This window comes from Panicum virgatum, chromosome 7K (assembly GCF_016808335.1).
Source record: "Panicum virgatum strain AP13 chromosome 7K, P.virgatum_v5, whole genome shotgun sequence".
Taxonomy (NCBI): Eukaryota; Viridiplantae; Streptophyta; class Magnoliopsida; order Poales; family Poaceae; genus Panicum; species Panicum virgatum.
Window position 1 is genome coordinate 41,750,512 of NC_053142.1, and position 16,023 is coordinate 41,766,534.

The following is a 16,023-nucleotide window of genomic DNA, read 5'->3' on the forward strand; positions in this document are numbered from 1 at the left end:
TGGCGGGGTAGCGTCGGTTCATCCAGTCACTCATAGCCCGAAGTAGCCGTTGAAGTCCTGACAGCTGACGCAGAGACCACCGGTTGAACCGATGCTTTGTACCGATGCTTTGTACCGATGCATCACCGGTTCATCCGGTGCTTAAGAATCTTCTCCTGGGCGCTGACGTCATTGCACCGATGCAATACTCCGATGCACCGTCGGTTCAACCGGTGCTGAAGAAACTTCTCCTGGGCACTTTACATCGTCTCTGGAACATAGGACGCCCAATGCACCGATGCCCTTTCTTGGACCGTCGGTCCAACCGGTGCCTATAGGCTGACTTGGCTTCGTTTTCCTCCTGCACCAAATATCATAGCGTCGGTTCTTCCGACAAGCGTCGGATGCACCGATGCCCCTGGCGTCGGTTCTTCCTGTGCTCCTGATCCATCTTTTTACGGACAAGGAACTTTTAATACTAGTCATTTCTTCATTACCATGGAAGGAAGCGCATCATAATATCACCATCGCTAGATGCTCCACAAGCTCCGGCCTCATCATCACCATATGAAGAAGATCCTGGTATTGGTCCATCACCGACCCTGGGATCAAATGATCAGTCAGTAATTCCCATCAAGAAAAAAAACTACAATTTTTTTTTCACCAGTATCATTTTGTTGTCAAGCATATACAGAATTTTTTAGGTAGACTAAGAAAATAGTCTGCTCCTTGTGGCAAAGAAAATTCCATTGGATGTTTTACAGGATGGTTATAAAGATGCATAGGCAGGACTCAGAAGCCATGCCAAGTAAAGTGGCCTAAAACCTGTCTTACCAGAAGTTCCTTGGGCAACATATTTAGGGGCATGCTATTTGGTGGTGCGCTACTACTTAGATAACTAGTCGTCACAGTGACCCTAAAAAGGAAATTATAGCTCCTTTTATTTATTATAAACTATTGAACCGCTAGATGTTGACTCAACAAATCTGTAAAAAAAAATTGAGTCACCAAGGAAAATGTTGAATCAACAAATCTCATAAGTAAAGAAAGTTGAGTCAACAAAATATACAGGGAAGAAACATACTAAAAATAAAAGATCCGGGAAGTAGTAGCCCAAAAAGGAAGAGATGGGAGAAATGCTAAAAAAGAAAAGACGTGGAAAGAAATTGGCCAAAAATAGAATTTGACCACAACTTAGTGTAACAAAATCCCATATTTATGTCTCTACAGAATTAATGGATTCAACAGATTCAGCAGCTAGTCTTGAATGTTTCAGAATACAGTAAAATAACTGTACATGTAACAAAAAGCAGCAACAACAACATAGCCTTTTTCCCCAAGCAAGTTGGGGTAGGCTAGAGATGAAACCCGAAAGAAATAAGTTCAAAGTTCAGGCACATTGATAGCTAGTCTCCAAGCGCTCCTATCCAAAGCTATCTCTTTAGAGATATTCCAATCCTTAAAGTCTCTCTTAACCGACTCATCCCACGTCAGTTTAGGTCTACCTCTACCCCTCTTTACATTATCGACCCGCTCAAGAACCCCATTACGCACCGGCGCCTCAGGAGGCCTTCGTTGGACATGTCCAAACCATCTCAGCCGATGCTGGATAAGTTTCTCCTCAATTGGTGCCACCCCGACCCTATCCCGAATAACTTCGTTCCGGACTCTATCCCTCCTTGTGTGCCCGCAAAACCACCGCAACATCCACATCTCTGCTACACTCAGTTGCTGGACATGTAACAAAAAAACAAAATGCATTAAATACATGCTAAACAGAGGTGAGGACATTTAGTGGATTAACATCATTTTCCAACAGACCAACACAGAATAATTCAAATACAGTGTTACAAGACCAGAGGCTGTGACTAAATAGTAACTACCTCAACTGACAGCTGTAGGAAAGATGCACGGTAAAGTGGCATGCTATGTAGGAATTAGAAGCACTGAGTAGCTGGAGAATAGCATGAAGAGATACAGGGAAAAACGAAAAACTAGTATTTTAGCTTAAAGATGTGCCCATGCTAGATTGCCATGTGAAATGGACCAACATCACGAAAAATGCTCACCTTCCTGGAATTTTAAATGTAGCACCATTGGTTTATGTCCCAATGGCTATGTGACCCATCTAATATAAAACAATACCAATATAAGTATTTCAACAACAAAAAGTGTCACCAATATTGAATATGAGCTACCTTGTCAATCACCGCCATAGAGATAGTGTCATGGTTGTGGCGATCAATAAACTTCAAATGGGAGTTTATTGGCTCCAGTAAACTATCACTTTGGAACCATTCCTGGCAAACACCTCTTTGATTCTCTTCTACCTCATGCTTTACAGAGTCCAAAGCTTGTGCTAAATTGATAGGACGGTATGGGCCACAGCCATCGGCAGGAGCAACATTTTTCCAGAAGTTAGGTTGGCAGTGATTCTGTCTCCAGTTTGCCCATTTCTCAAGTGACTCTGGAGAACTTAGATTAATTGGTCCTGGAAGGCCCATTGAAATTGCAAAGTCTGTTGCCTTCTCGCCAACAAGCAGAGTATGCAAGCTGTGCTCCATTACCAACTTTGCTGCCTTAATCCCATCCTTAACATATCTCATGGCAGCCACAGCTCCAATTTCCATTGTTGCCTGCCAGTTTCCTTAAGCAAAAATAGTGCGGTGTATCACATCCACTATGTATGCTGAAACAAAATATCAACATGTAATTGGGCAAGTAGGTAAACCAACTGTTACCCCATTCATTATAAGAGCATCTAGTGTAGTTTCACCGTTCTCATCTGGACTTCCACCTGGACCAACTGCGTGAAGTGTAAAAAATAGTCAATATCATCAGAACCAGGTTGATTCATGAGGCATAATAAACACAGGCAAGTTGTTCGAATCGATTTGTTGTAGGTAAGGAAGGAGTTCTGCATTAGGAGTTAGAACACTGGGAACAGAGGGGAGTATTTCTGAACACAGCAAGCCTAATATCTAAAGAATCTACTACATGATAGGAATGATACACAGCTCTCTTGCATGTTTGAGAAAAAGAAATGTCTACATGAGTAGGCAAAAACATTATGTTCTTATGCCAACTATCTTTTTAACTTGGTAAGATCAAATTACTGCAGTCTGCAGTTAAGGTAAAACCTCACATATATATCTCACTACTTGTTAACTCTTCATAGTCACAGATATTTGGTTCACTGTCTCAAAGTAAACTAAAGTCCAAGAAGAATGCAGACTGATTCAGCACTAGAGTACACTCCGCACTTTCCAAAGGAAAAAAAAACTCCATCAAACCTCAGATATCACAACCATGTTCAAAGAATATTCTGCTAGGATCTTTAGTATTGTTAATTGTCAAGAACAAGATGCCAAATAACTGAGAGTGGTTCCATTTCAGCCCAACTCTTGTATTATACCAATATGTTTCATCACATTGAAAGAACATAATCCTGATTCAATGTACAGCTAGGGGAACTCAAATGGCACCAGTGATTTATGGGAAATATTTTTTCCACAAACGCATCCAAGTGTTGTGACACTCAATGCCAGCAAGCGTATATCTGGTCTATGGAGAAGTTGTAATCCACTTTGTTATACTGCTATAGTGCTATACAAATTAAAAACCTTTCCATCTATTAGCCAGATTATGACAGTTAAGAGACCTCATGAACCAAGCATTGATATATGACCGCTATCCAGCACATCAGTCAGTTGAGGGGTAGCAAAAAAAAAAAGCAATTAATGCAACTGGTATAGGAAGCACTACAGAACAGAAGTGCAGGAAACACTTGTGCTGTTGTGCATGTAGCAATGACGGCATAGATATACAGATTCAAACAACAAGTGCAAACGGCAAACAATTGGAGTGTTTGAACATTTGGGTCTAACAAATCAACTTTCTAGTGTAATTCCTGATGTTCGAAGCTGCGTGATGCGCTTCCAGTCTGCTCTTGGGTGTATCAATATTCTTCAGAACGCAACACCACTGTTTCCACCTAAGCCTCTCGACCTCGCGAGCGACAACTGTGGCCGCGCTCCATTTGCTGTAATCAGAATGACACGGGCAAGCGACTGATCTGTCCCGTCGCAGCGGAGCACCTCGCAGGCGGAGCAGCCGGCGACGACAGCGTCCACGGCCGAACCCCCTCCGTCACCGGCCGAGACCACATCCCACGCCGCCCTGACCGCCTCCCGGAACGGCCAGGTGCTCACCACCAGCGGAAACGCCCCGCCCACTTCCGCCACGCCTCCGCCGTCCACCGCCTGATTGAAACCCCCAAACCCCAACAATCCAAATCCATCAACGATGTAGAAAACCGATCCAAACTACATAGACCAAATCGAATCGAATCGAATCTCCGCTTACCAAGCACCTGTTGAACCGCAGCACCAGGAGCCCAACGAGAAGACTCACAGAGCTCCGCCCCATGGAGGAATCCATGGGTGCTGGTGTGCGATTGGCGAGCTGCCTTGGTGAGGTCACCGTGATTTGTCCACACAGACACAGGCGCTTCGGTGGAGACCGGCCCCACCTGTCGGTGAGATTCCGCGCTTGTATAGGGTGCCACTCCCGCAGCTGTGTGTGGAGACCCCCCCGAATAACCTAGTGGCGGCGGCGATGGACGAGCGAGGCGGCGGCGGCGACGGCGTGGCGGCGGAGAGGTGGCCGTGGTGGGCGGCGGCGAGCGCGGCGCAAGCGGGGGCCGAGGTCGCGTGGTTCCGACGGGGCAAGGGCGGCACGGCGGTGGCGATGCCGTTCAAGGCGTTCGCCATCGCCTCCCTCTTCGTCGGCGCCGGCGCCACCGCCGCCGCCGCCGGGGTGCTCGCCGCGGGCGTCGGATCGGTATTCCTCCGAATCCAAAATTCCGCTCCCGCGTGGTGAATAACTCCGCGGTCTTGCTGCACGAATTCGCGCTGATCTGGTGCGCCCGCCGTGTTGTCCGTGCCCTGCAGGTGGAGGACATGAAGGGCGTGGGCGCGAGCATCCGGAGGTGGATGGGAGCTCCTCCTCGGCGAGTGGGAGGTGACTAACCAGCAAGCCACGACCCTGATCTGGACGAGAATTTTCAGCTCTGCTAGGAAAACTAGAATTCCGAGAGGTGGATCCGTGGATGTGATCCTGAGGATGCTTCGCATTTGAGAGCTAGGTGTGTGTCACTCTGAATTGGTGTGCAAATGAGTAATAAGATCACTCTTGTAATTTGTATCACAAGCTTATTTTGATAAAAATTATCTTCTCCTTCGTTCCATAGACCACATTGTACTTTCCTATCTTTGTTGGATTTCCCCAAATGCAAACTTTGCTGAATCCAATTTTTATCAGATCGGCGATTGGAAGGACTGCAAGTTCGTGGCCGGAAAGCCAATAGAACACCTGAATTTCGGGCTCACGCAGCAACAAAATGTCAAAATGTGTCCACGGCACGGCGGCTGGACACGGAGCATACTTGGGCCGCGGGAATCGGAGGTCGTGGGCTCGTGGGGTGGAGGAGCGGTTAACCCCCCGCGCTCCACCGCTGCCTGCGCCGCTTCGGGAATCAAACCCGCTCGTCGGAATGTCGGATCGCCACCGGACGCTCCCCGCCGCGCCACGTGCGCCACTCGCTCCCCTGGTGGGTCCATTAGGAGCAAGACGATCGACAACGACGGCGCACGCAGCGCTTCTCCGGAGCAGTTCCCTGAGGAGCGAGCGCGAGAGACAGAGACACAGTACAGAGATCGCGCTGCTGCGGCTAGGCAATGGCTCGAGCGCCCGGCGGCGGCCGCCGGCGGGGCGGCGGCGGCGGCAGCAGGAGGAGGGACGCGGCGGGTGGCGGGGACGCGGTGCGGAAGGGGCCCTGGATGGCGGAGGAGGACGCGGTGCTGCTGGAGCACGTGCGCGCGCACGGGCCCTGCGACTGGAGCTCCATTCGATCCAAAGGCCTCCTGCCGCGCACCGGCAAGTCCTGCCGCCTCCGCTGGGTCAACAAGCTCCGGCCGAACCTCAAGACGTGAGCGCGATCCCTCTCGTGGTTTAGGCCGCATTGATCGCGAAGACGCGAGCCATATTCCGCATACTATCTTGTCTGCACTGCCCTGAATTGTTGCCGTCTGCATTTTGCGCTCGGTTGATTTCGAATTCACGGTGGTAATTGAATTTTTGTCCACAGTGGCTGCAAGTTCTCTGCCGAGGAGGAGCGGGTGGTGCTGGAGCTGCAGGCGCAGTTCGGGAACAAGTGGGCGAGGATCGCCACCTACTTGCCGGGGAGGACGGACAACGACGTGAAGAACTTCTGGAGCACCCGCCAGAAGCGGCTCGCCAGGCTGCTGTGCGCACCGCTCCCCGCCCGGTGCACCAGCAGGAACACCAGCGCCGCCGCCGCCAAGGCGCCTGCAGCCGCCTCCTCGTCTCTGGAGTCGCGACCCGCCACCGTGGTACGCACATGCAATTCTCGTTGCTCACTCCTTCCATTTCTCTAGGCCACTGATACTTTTCAGGGAAATGGTCACGTGGAATTTGGAGTCATTTATGCCCAGAATCTTTCTTTTAACAAACATACGTGCCTAGTATGAAATTGCTTTCTTCTTCGTGTATTAGTGTACATTTTTTTTGTTTGATGGAGATGTGAGCTCTCAACTGTCATCAGGGTCCAAGCTTGGATCGAGTTACATTCGGGAGCAGCTCCGACGTCCACCCGTGCAGCGCAGCAACACCATTCATGGACGCCCGGAATGCTGCACTGGTCCCGTACGATCAGTTGGCCTCCGGGGTTCTCAGCTTCAACGGAGCGCTGCCGCCGTTAGCGCCGGGCACCGACAGCCACGAGTGCTCGTCGTCAAATGCAGCCCCGCTGCTTCAAAAGTCGCCGTTCGATGAGCCTCCGTACCCTCTGCTTGACTACCCAGGGATGCCGGAGTGTTGGAACATGGCTCCCGGCGGGTTCGTCAATGCCGGCGCTATGGATGATCTCGCCTACCAGGAGCTGCTTCCGATGATATCCCCTCCGATGATGTTCCCGTTCTTCGGCACGGAGTGCGCGCAGGGTGGAGTCAAGCCGGAGCCCCCGGACGCGCCAGACTTCTTCGACGACCTCCCACCGGACATGTTCGACTCCCTTGATCAGGTGCCCCCGCCGCTGTCACCGCCTGCCACGAGCTCTGGATTTTGACGTTGGCCTTTCCAATGTACGAAATCCGCCATTCATCATTCTTGCCTGGCTATGCATTTGGACTACCTGTTCTGACCAGTAGTACTAGCCGTTGCTGAAAGTTTTAGCCTTTGCAGCCAGCTACTTAACCTTGCAATGATCTAGAGTCGAGCTTTGTGCTGGACATGGAAAGTGCAATACTTCTAACCTTAGATGCAGAATGTAAGATGCAGGTGTTGATCAAGTGGTTGTAGTTGTAATGTCTGTAAAGCTTAGCATGCTGTAAGATCGGTATCAGTCTAGTAAAAGAGATGTAAGAAGTTTAGCATGTAAGTACTCCTGTTTGTTAACAAGATGTCCTTTTGCGAGTACGGCACATATTTAATTTGCTTCCATCAAGCAATAATGTTATTTATTTTTCTGTCTTTCCTTCCATAAACAATGATGTCAATTATTATCTTTCCAAAACAAATAATGACGCGAATTATGGGTGAATGTGTGTGCAAAGAAAAATAAAGTGTGTGCTAAAAGAAAGTAATACGCGGGTACAAAAGTTAGGTATAGGAAATTGTTGGTGTAGAAAGTATTATGTTTGGTGGAAAACATTGACAAAACTAATCTCATCTCTCTTTCGCCAAAACTTTTGACCTGACAAGTGGAATCTTCGTAAGGGGTACGGTGGGCCTAATTTTAGTGAGAAAATAGATAGAGAAGATGAGGCGACACATCGTAAGCATACATGACTGCATGAGGTTGCTCTCATCTCAGTCACGACTCTGAAAAAGGATGGTCGAGTGACTCAGCAATATTTAAATATTTGAGTTCTCCTTTGTACAAACAACAACCTAAACCTTGACTGTTTCTGATGATAAAACAAGTTGGTTTTGCAATATGACGTAAAACTTTGATCAGCGATTTCTTTGAAAACATGATATTAAAATTTTCAATAAAAAAAACATGAAAGCTTGCTATGTCATTATATTAGTATATAGTAGAAGAAATATAATTTGCCCTCTTGACGAGGCAAACATGACCCAAAACCATACGAACTATACGTGGTGGGACCCTAATCACAACTAGCTTAGATTTGCATCATCGAGCCCAGTACATAGTTTTATCACCTTATTTTCAAAGCAAGCTTTATTCCTCGCTTTCCAGATAGCCTAGCAAATGCCCACCAGCACAAAGCACAAAGGAGTGCATCTGAATATTTCTAGGAATCCATTTTTGACACCAGCTCCAATACTGATCCATAGAGTTAGGGAGATCGTTAGCACTAATGCAGCAAGCAACAATGCTCCAAACTTCTAAACGGAATAACTTATAGTAACAAGCTTGGTGACCCAGGCATATGAGCATTCCTCCACTGAAAAGGAAATATTCATTACCAACTTCCTGTTGATTCTATCACGAATTGTGGTACTACCTTCATCTTGAATTCAGTTAGTTATTTTATTAATCGTTTATTTAGCATGTTAGATCTCAACTTTCTAAACTTTAAACTAATTCTATTTTGACTCTACTTTAGTTTGTACCATTGATATTTTTCTTTAAAATTAAATATGTATCATTAGCTCTACTAGTAGGATGCACGTGCGGCACGCACGTGTTTGTAAAAAATAAGTATAATATAAAATTTGTACTTGTGGCACATATCCAGGGGCGACAATCCATCATCATTATTATTAAAAAACACATTATGAGGATTCACAATAAAGTCTAATTAATGCAGTTAGATGCACACTTGTCATGAATTTGCCATTGTGCACCCTTTGATGGATCAGGGCATATTAAACAACACAAATTACAATGGCAACCATCTAATCAACCAGAAGCTATTTAAACTAAAACCAAGAAAGCAACAAACCTGGCAGTAGATGAGCCATAGCCCACTGAAAATAAACTGGAATTTCACCTTGACACATTTAATATAGCCTGAAAATAAACCTGGCAATAGATGAGCAATAAACTGAACATCAGAAATATAGGCAGTTAATGAGATGTAGATACGTAAGTTGCAAAGTGACAGAAATATGGCATGTTCACTGAATATATCCATGGAGGTTTAGGCTAGAAATTTCTAATTAACAACCTAATAGACTCGTCAACTTGGATGGGAGAATATACAAAGAACCATCTAGCATGCAAAAGTTAATGGTAAAAACACTTCATTTATCATTCACAAACTAAAACCTTTGAATCTGAAATAAGAGGAAAACACAAACTCACCTGATGTATGTAAGAACTTGGTTGTTTGTAGCCAGTGCTAAACTTCGTTCAATTTACAAATATGACAAAGTGAAAATAGAGGAGATAAGTATTGAACCAAAATGAAAATGCTAGTAAAGAAATTTTAGTGAAAAAAGTTTGACCACTGCAAAAAATAGGTAAGATAAACAACAAAAAAATGTTTCAAAGGGAAAATATTTGCATCCATGGACCACTACATTAGAGCTCGCCGGATGCGAATCAACGAGGACGGCAGCAGTGAGCATCAAAATGATGCCCGAATATTTACCCAATCATGCCTAAATTTTAGGTGGACTTGAGCTAGAGTTGTACCGGGCCTCCAACTTGGTAAGACATCCGGCTTGTCCCTTCACGCCTACAAAAGCTTGTTCTCAAGGCCTCCCTGCAGGTCCTGTCCATTATTCCTAACCATAATAACATTATTAGGTAGCATGTCATTCTCAAAATCATAAGATGCAGTACATAGAAACGAGCTCACCTGCTGATTTGCTCGAATGGTCGTATCCGAGGCTGTCATGTCCTCGTCGCCTCGTGGAGGTGCAGAAGATGGTGGTGTGGTAATTCACTTTCATGCATTCAGGCTATGGATTGAAAAAATCGGGGAAAAATTAAGCCTAGCTGCGACATCTCGTATGGGGAAGAAGTCGCTGCGGAGGCGGAACATCCATGAAATTGTTTTTGGTCTGAAAGCACGCTGCATGCAAAAATGAACAAGAGCGTAATCAAAAACCCATTGAAGGCGTCAAAGAAGCAGAAAAGCTAGTGGTAAACAGAGTAACCACAAAAGAATATCCAGTAAATAATTGACATCTCAAAAGCCCGATCTTTTTGTCTAGAGAAAAAGTTCAGCACAGGATGTATATACCTACCTCGTTCTGTTTGATTATTGATTATTCCTCCTCTACATGATTCAATGGGCTCATCAACTCCTACCCCCATCATTGCAAAGCCAGTAATTTGTCCGTACTATGTATCAGCTAAGCAATTTTGTTCAGAACATGAAGGGCAATGTTATTAAGAGGATTTAAGATGCAATAATGCAGTTACTGTTATAACATATATGTAATATGGATAGATGATTGGAACAGATTGACTGTTTACCCCCCATAGATTATTGCTGTACCAACAATATTTTGTCTTTTTAACTATTTATTATAAAAAATAATTCCCCATTCTTTAAAATGAATTCTTGCAGGCGACACACTAATTGAAGTAGAGAACTGCAAGTATGCAGCCAAATGCACCAAGCAAATATCCTGAACAGCACACACACTTGGGAAGGCGACCAAACAAAAGTCTATTCTAAATATCCTACCTTTGGAAGCAGTGAAAGTAATCGAGATGAAGCATAAGAGATTACAAACAATAAAATTTCAAATCAACCGCCCAGAAGCTAATCCTCACGAATCACTCTAGGTTAACCTACAAATGGCTACATTTGCCATCATCCTGAAAGATTGTAGCAGTGGTCCTATGATTTTAATGGGCTCCCAAAGTAATACTCCGTACTATGTTGGCAGGATGCAGAGAAACATGCCGAGAATGCTGATTGCATCAAAAAGCACGCAAAAACAGAGCCAATGTACTAAACCCACATAATGATTAACAAGCATCGATGACTCCGATTACCAGACCATCACGCAACACATCAAAATTCACCAGCAAAATCAGAGAATAATCGAAGATGGCGTCACAAGGAAGAGGTGGCGCAAGGATACGGCCGAATCGGATGCAGTGCATATACCTTGCCGCTGCCGATGAGCTCGAGGACGCGGTCGACCCACGCGTCAAGGACCCCGCGTCCGTAGGGCCTCGCGGCTCCTCGCACGGCTCGCCGCCGCCGCCGCCGGCGCACCGCCGCGACGCCCCGAACCCTCGCACCGTGACCCCACGGCCCCTCGTGTCGCTTCTCCCCGCACGGCATGCCGCCGCCCTGTGCGCCGCACGTCGCGGCCCTTCGCGCTGGCGCGGCGGGCGAGGAGCGCCGGGGAGGGTATGGGCGCCTGGGGAGGGGAGCAGCTGCAAGGAAGGGGAGGGGACTGTGGAGCAGCGCCGGGGAGGGGAGCAGCACCGGGGTAAGCTGATAGGTTCGGTGGAACTGTGGAAGGGAGAGGCGGCGCCGTCGGTACAGGGGAGGGGTTGGGTGCGGCAGCCGGCAGAGAAGGAAAGAAACGGGAGACAGACATGATTGACGGGCGGGATTGGGGTGGGTACCGGCGCGCGGGTAAGAAATTTTCGCGGTGACAAAAGAAAAGGGAAAATGGCAGAAGTATTTTTTTGTCTGCAGTTTTTTCTTGTGTGTCAAAACTTTCTACCAAGTCAAGTCTGCCATGTGGGACCATTGTGAGGGTTATGTGGATATTTTTTAGGTGGAAAGTGTTTTCAATTGTTTTGGTTTTTTATAGTGTAGATAGATAGATGTGGATTTATAGTGTAGATTATCTCGTTCCCCATGTTCCGTTCAAGAGCAATCGCAAAGGCCCAGCCCCCGGCCCTCGCGAAAGCGGCGCCCGCCTGCCCGGCCATGAGCGGCAGGCCCGGCAGCGTGGCAGGCCCCGCGCCGAGACGCCAGAGGAGGAAACCGGCGAGCACGTGCTGGGCCGGGCGTTGAAGCGAGCGAGGAGGTGCTTGACGGCTTGTTATGGATCGTGGCTAGTCATTGGGCCGTATGGGCCGGAGTGGAGGAGCTACTGCGACCTTGGCATGTCAATATTTGCGATGTGTGCATCTGAAACCGGAGACTGGCTGAATACACGGCGAAACAGCCAATAAAGTCCATGAACAGGACTTGTGACGCTCTCTCCCTTTCTCGTTCTTTCTAGACTCTACAGGCGAGAGCGGCGACCGGGGGGGTGAATCGCGTCCGGGGAAGGCTCCACCGCCTCCCCTTCTTCTCCGACGACCTCTCCGGCGCCGGAGAAGAAGGGGAGGGGGGATTCGGCCGCCGGTGTGAATAGTCTAGGTAATTTAGTTAGTATCTAGATCTTCGTTTCCTCACTGTCGTCGACGAGGGTGGAGGAACGCCTTCCGAGGGTGGCGTCGATGCCACGCCGCCGGCGAATAAGATCGCGGCCAGGTCCTGGTGCCACGGCGACGAGCTTGCTTCTCCATGGAGTCTCGACTGATGGCCGCGGCGACGAGTGCGGCGGCGCATCTGTGCTCCGGAGGTTAGGGTTTTGGATTTTGGTACGGTTCCTAGCAGCGGCGGCGATGAGGCCGCTGGCCGGGCTTTTGCTGCTCCGAGCTCCTCCCAGTGAGGCTGCTGTTGCCGGCGGGATCATCTGGAGGAGCTTTGGAAGGGTTTGCCGGGAGGGATTTCCTTGGTGGCCTGTTTTCCTGGGCGGCATCGACGAGGCGAAGGCGGCGACGGCGCAGCGAAATGTTGTCTCCAGGCTTCTTCCTCACTCCGGTGGCGCTTTCCTCCGGCGTCGGCGGTGGTGTCGTGGAGTTTTGTGCTGGAGGTCGGGACTGGTGCTTCTTCGTCTTGGCCAGGTGATATTGCTGCTGGTCTCCTTCTTCTTCAAGGGTATGGAGCATGCTTCGGAGTTTGAGGACGGTGGCTGGCTGGATCTGAGCCAACCTTCCCTCGGCGGCGGCGGTCGTCGCTGGCGGGCTTAGATCCAGGAGCTGGAGGAGGCAGGGCGCGGGCCCGGTCGATCCAAAGAACTATCCCCCCCTCCGGGGCGAGGGCTCTGCTCACTCTGCTTCACCTCCCGGGTGGTATGGAAATCTTAAACTTTAAGTACCGGAATTCCATTTGACCTTGATTTCCATATCCACCAAATCCAAGTTGTGAGCAGAGACCTGTCGTGCTTCCCCCTTTGAAGGGGGTCCTGGGGGTAGGGAGGCGAAATCAGGGTCATAACTCCTTTACCGTTAAGGGAGGTTTCCTCCCGTTAACAATAAGTCGTTATGTACTTAAGTAGTAGGTTGAGAAACACCTTAGAAAATCAAATAGAGAGTTTCTCAACCATTCCACTACTTTCTTTGGAAGGGGGGTTCGGGGGGAAACCTTTCTTCCCCTCGAACTGAGTGAACTTCCAGATTCGGAATCTGGAATTCACACTCCGAAAAAAATTAGGGTTTTTAGGAAGAGGGGATTTTAAAAGGGGAGAAACTCTTTTAAAAGACCTACCGTAGATGTCAACCCTAATTTTTAGCCCTTTCCTTTTGAGAAAGTAAAGTGTTAGATTTCCATACCGTTTGTGTGTTACCACCCGGTATGGAGCCAGCGTCGTTTCGCTTTCGCAGGAGGTTCCTAACCTCCTATGGGCTGGCCGATTTGCTGCTCCGCAAAAAGGTTGCCCAGTGACCGCCTTCTTGTTGCCTATCCTCTTTAACTCGCCTTCCGAACCCCTTTCGTTTTCTAAACCTTCTCCAATAATGTGGGGAATAGGCGTAAACCACATCCCTGGCTTCGGGAGGATCGGTTGTTGAGCTGGACCCCTTTTTCCGCTACTCTATACTCTGCTGGTCTGAGGTTACTAGCCTCAGTGACTGGCTCTCCCCTCACTAAACAACGATACCGCTTCCGTAAACAACATTCCTCCTTGTAAAGCTTTTTGGTCTCAAGGAGCAAACTTGTCACTGTGAAGCATACTTTAGCCGATGTTACCAAGTCTCTTACGGGTAGTCGTTGAGACTGTACCAGTGGCTTAACCACTAGTGTTTTCCATTGTCTCCTGGGTCGGATGAGCTTTAACCAACTCATACCAGAAACAACTCGGCAAGTATCGAAGTACACTTCACAGCCAGATTAAGTATCGAAGCCAGTGTTTATCCAGTTAACGGAAAGTGGGTATTAACCATGACAATCGTTGAATGTGCGTGGGTCTGGACCAACTTTCTAGTAGGGTGAACTAGCCCGAGAACTTGGTTACTCGATCTTGCTTTAAAAACAAGTCGAATTCAGAACATAGGTTCTCTTCATAGCGGATAAGGAATCCCAGATAGGTGATCTCGATCACCATTATAAGCTATTTTTTGTTCCACCTGCCAATCCTATAATTTTAGAGGTGACCAAAGGCACCACTAAAATAGATGATCCAAGTATCCGACCTTCGGGAGGAATTCCAATTATAGGTAAACCCTCGATTTATCGAGGGCAGTAGAGGGAATTCCCTCGTTTATAGAGGGAAATCCCGAAGTAAATCCCTCGATTTATCGAGGTATTGGTTTTAGTACCTTGCCTAAGCGCCCTCCCGAGATTGGACTCGAGGGAGGGTAAGACCGGAACGATAGTGGAGGCCACTAGAGCCCCGGAGGGACAAGCTAGTAGGTTGAGCCTTCCAACACTTTACATAGTAGGCTCAACCATTCCATAGAACTATAGAACTATAGAGTAGGTTGAGCCTTCCAACACTTAGATAGTAGGCTCAACCATTCCATATAACTCAAATCCAAAGAACTATCCCCCCTCCGGGGCGAGGGCTCTGCTCACTCTGCTTCACCTCCCGGGTGGTATGGAAATCTTAAACTTTAAGTACCGGAATTCCATTTGACCTTGATTTCCATATCCACCAAATCCAAGTTGTGAGCAGAGACCTGTCGTGCTTCCCCCTTTGAAGGGGGTCCTGGGGGTAGGGAGGCGAAATCAGGGTCATAACTCCTTTACCGTTAAGGGAGGTTTCCTCCCGTTAACAATAAGTCGTTATGTACTTAAGTAGTAGGTTGAGAAACACCTTAGAAAATCAAATAGAGAGTTTCTCAACCATTCCACTACTTTCTTTGGAAGGGGGGTTCGGGGGGAAACCTTTCTTCCCCTCGAACTGAGTGAACTTCCAGATTCGGAATCTGGAATTCACACTCCGAAAAAAATTAGGGTTTTTAGGAAGAGGGGATTTTAAAAGGGGAGAAACCCTTTTAAAAGACCTACCGTAGATGTCAACCCTAATTTTTAGCCCTTTCCTTTTGAGAAAGTAAAGTGTTAGATTTCCATACCGTTTGTGTGTTACCACCCGGTATGGAGCCAGCGTCGTTTCGCTTTCGCAGGAGGTTCCTAACCTCCTATGGGCTGGCCGATTTGCTGCTCCGCAAAAAGGTTGCCCAGTGACCGCCTTCTTGTTGCCTATCCTCTTTAACTCGCCTTCCGAACCCCTTTCGTTTTCTAAACCTTCTCCAATAATGTGGGGAATAGGCGTAAACCACATCCCTGGCTTCGGGAGGATCGGTTGTTGAGCTGGACCCCTTTTTCCGCTACTCTATACTCTGCTGGTCTGAGGTTACTAGCCTCAGTGACTGGCTCTCCCCTCACTAAACAACGATACCGCTTCCGTAAACAACATTCCTCCTTGTAAAGCTTTTTGGTCTCAAGGAGCAAACTTGTCACTGTGAAGCAGCCGCCGACTACTTCTTCAACTTCGACTCCTCTCAAAGCCTGTGTGCGATGGGTCTTCTTCAGCTCAATGAGGTGCTCGTCTTCCTCTCCGGCGGCGGTGGCCGGCGGCGAGAAGGGCGACCTCAGGAGGTTTGCGGAAGATCTAGGGGCATAAATATAAATTTCATTTTGTTTGGGTCTTTCGCGAAGTTTGGTAGCATAGCTATTCCTGTATCCTTTCCGTACGTGCCTGTCCGTATCTCCAGTTGTATGTTTTCCTAAACTAGAAATACAGACACGTATTATCAAAAAAAAAAGTCCATGAACAGAGCATGCTTGTACGCATGCAAGA

The 16,023-nt window shown here is 47.8% G+C and overlaps 4 protein-coding genes across 25 annotated transcripts; 2 read left to right on the top strand and 2 right to left on the bottom strand.

Moving 5' to 3' along the window:
• Positions 1-432: 432 nt before the first annotated feature.
• On the bottom strand, positions 433-4,480 carry LOC120642683 (probable isoaspartyl peptidase/L-asparaginase 3). Of its 2 annotated transcripts, XM_039919247.1 has the most exons (6): positions 4,345-4,480; positions 4,055-4,241; positions 2,721-2,785; positions 2,178-2,615; positions 2,049-2,107; positions 447-581 (listed from the first exon to the last, which is right to left on the bottom strand). In XM_039919247.1, exons 1-5 carry the CDS (start codon positions 4,417-4,419, stop codon positions 2,081-2,083), a joined length of 792 nt encoding a protein of 263 aa, XP_039775181.1. In that variant the 5' UTR covers positions 4,420-4,480; the 3' UTR covers positions 447-581; positions 2,049-2,080. The 2 variants fall into 2 exon arrangements, with proteins under 2 accessions (XP_039775182.1, XP_039775181.1); XM_039919248.1 differs by lacking the exon at positions 2,049-2,107 and having other exon boundaries at positions 433-581.
• A 47-nt stretch (positions 4,481-4,527) lies between these two features.
• Positions 4,528-5,229, top strand: LOC120642686. Its single transcript, XM_039919254.1, has 2 exons — positions 4,528-4,821; positions 4,932-5,229. Exons 1-2 carry the CDS (start codon positions 4,597-4,599, stop codon positions 5,007-5,009), a joined length of 303 nt encoding a protein of 100 aa, XP_039775188.1. The 5' UTR covers positions 4,528-4,596; the 3' UTR covers positions 5,010-5,229.
• A 76-nt stretch (positions 5,230-5,305) lies between these two features.
• On the top strand, positions 5,306-7,874 carry LOC120642682 (probable transcription factor MYB58). Its single transcript, XM_039919246.1, has 3 exons — positions 5,306-5,968; positions 6,128-6,392; positions 6,605-7,874. Exons 1-3 carry the CDS (start codon positions 5,718-5,720, stop codon positions 7,124-7,126), a joined length of 1,038 nt encoding a protein of 345 aa, XP_039775180.1. The 5' UTR covers positions 5,306-5,717; the 3' UTR covers positions 7,127-7,874.
• On the bottom strand, positions 6,484-11,568 carry LOC120642685. 21 transcript variants are annotated; one of them, XR_005662697.1, is made up of 6 exons: positions 11,100-11,564; positions 9,624-10,049; positions 9,335-9,376; positions 8,973-9,052; positions 8,227-8,350; positions 6,484-7,284 (listed from the first exon to the last, which is right to left on the bottom strand). XR_005662697.1 is itself a non-coding variant. In XM_039919252.1 (6 exons), the coding sequence occupies exons 2-6, from the start codon at positions 9,925-9,927 to the stop codon at positions 7,267-7,269; spliced, it is 309 nt and encodes a 102-aa protein (XP_039775186.1). In that variant the 5' UTR covers positions 9,928-10,049; positions 11,100-11,568; the 3' UTR covers positions 6,484-7,266. The 21 variants fall into 21 exon arrangements, 4 of the variants coding, with proteins under 4 accessions (XP_039775186.1, XP_039775183.1, XP_039775185.1 ...); XR_005662698.1 differs by having other exon boundaries at positions 9,335-9,371; positions 11,100-11,563; XR_005662689.1 differs by having other exon boundaries at positions 9,668-10,049; positions 11,100-11,562.
• Positions 11,569-16,023: the final 4,455 nt, after the last annotated feature.

Bases quoted from the DNA above. Each gene is read 5' to 3' on its own strand.
- LOC120642686 (XM_039919254.1), top strand. From the start codon at position 4,597: ATGGACGAGCGAGGCGGCGGCGGCGACGGCGTGGCGGCGGAGAGGTGG. The intron at 4,822-4,931 runs GTATTCCTCCGA...CGTGCCCTGCAG, and splicing joins TCGCCGCGGGCGTCGGATCG to GTGGAGGACATGAAGGGCGT.
- LOC120642682 (XM_039919246.1), top strand. From the start codon at position 5,718: ATGGCTCGAGCGCCCGGCGGCGGCCGCCGGCGGGGCGGCGGCGGCGGC. The intron at 5,969-6,127 runs GTGAGCGCGATC...TTTTGTCCACAG, and splicing joins CTCCGGCCGAACCTCAAGAC to TGGCTGCAAGTTCTCTGCCG. The intron at 6,393-6,604 runs GTACGCACATGC...AACTGTCATCAG, and splicing joins AGTCGCGACCCGCCACCGTG to GGTCCAAGCTTGGATCGAGT.
- LOC120642685 (XM_039919249.1), bottom strand. From the start codon at position 9,927: ATGAAAGTGAATTACCACACCACCATCTTCTGCACCTCCACGAGGCGA. The intron at 9,760-9,833 runs GTGAGCTCGTTT...TATTATGGTTAG, and splicing joins CCATTCGAGCAAATCAGCAG to GAATAATGGACAGGACCTGC. The intron at 9,372-9,667 runs GTACAACTCTAG...AACGAAGTTTAG, and splicing joins CTTACCAAGTTGGAGGCCCG to CACTGGCTACAAACAACCAA.
- LOC120642683 (XM_039919247.1), bottom strand. From the start codon at position 4,419: ATGGATTCCTCCATGGGGCGGAGCTCTGTGAGTCTTCTCGTTGGGCTC. The intron at 4,242-4,344 runs GTAAGCGGAGAT...GGTTTCAATCAG, and splicing joins TGCGGTTCAACAGGTGCTTG to GCGGTGGACGGCGGAGGCGT. The intron at 2,108-2,177 runs GTAGCTCATATT...GTTTTATATTAG, and splicing joins CTATGGCGGTGATTGACAAG to ATGGGTCACATAGCCATTGG.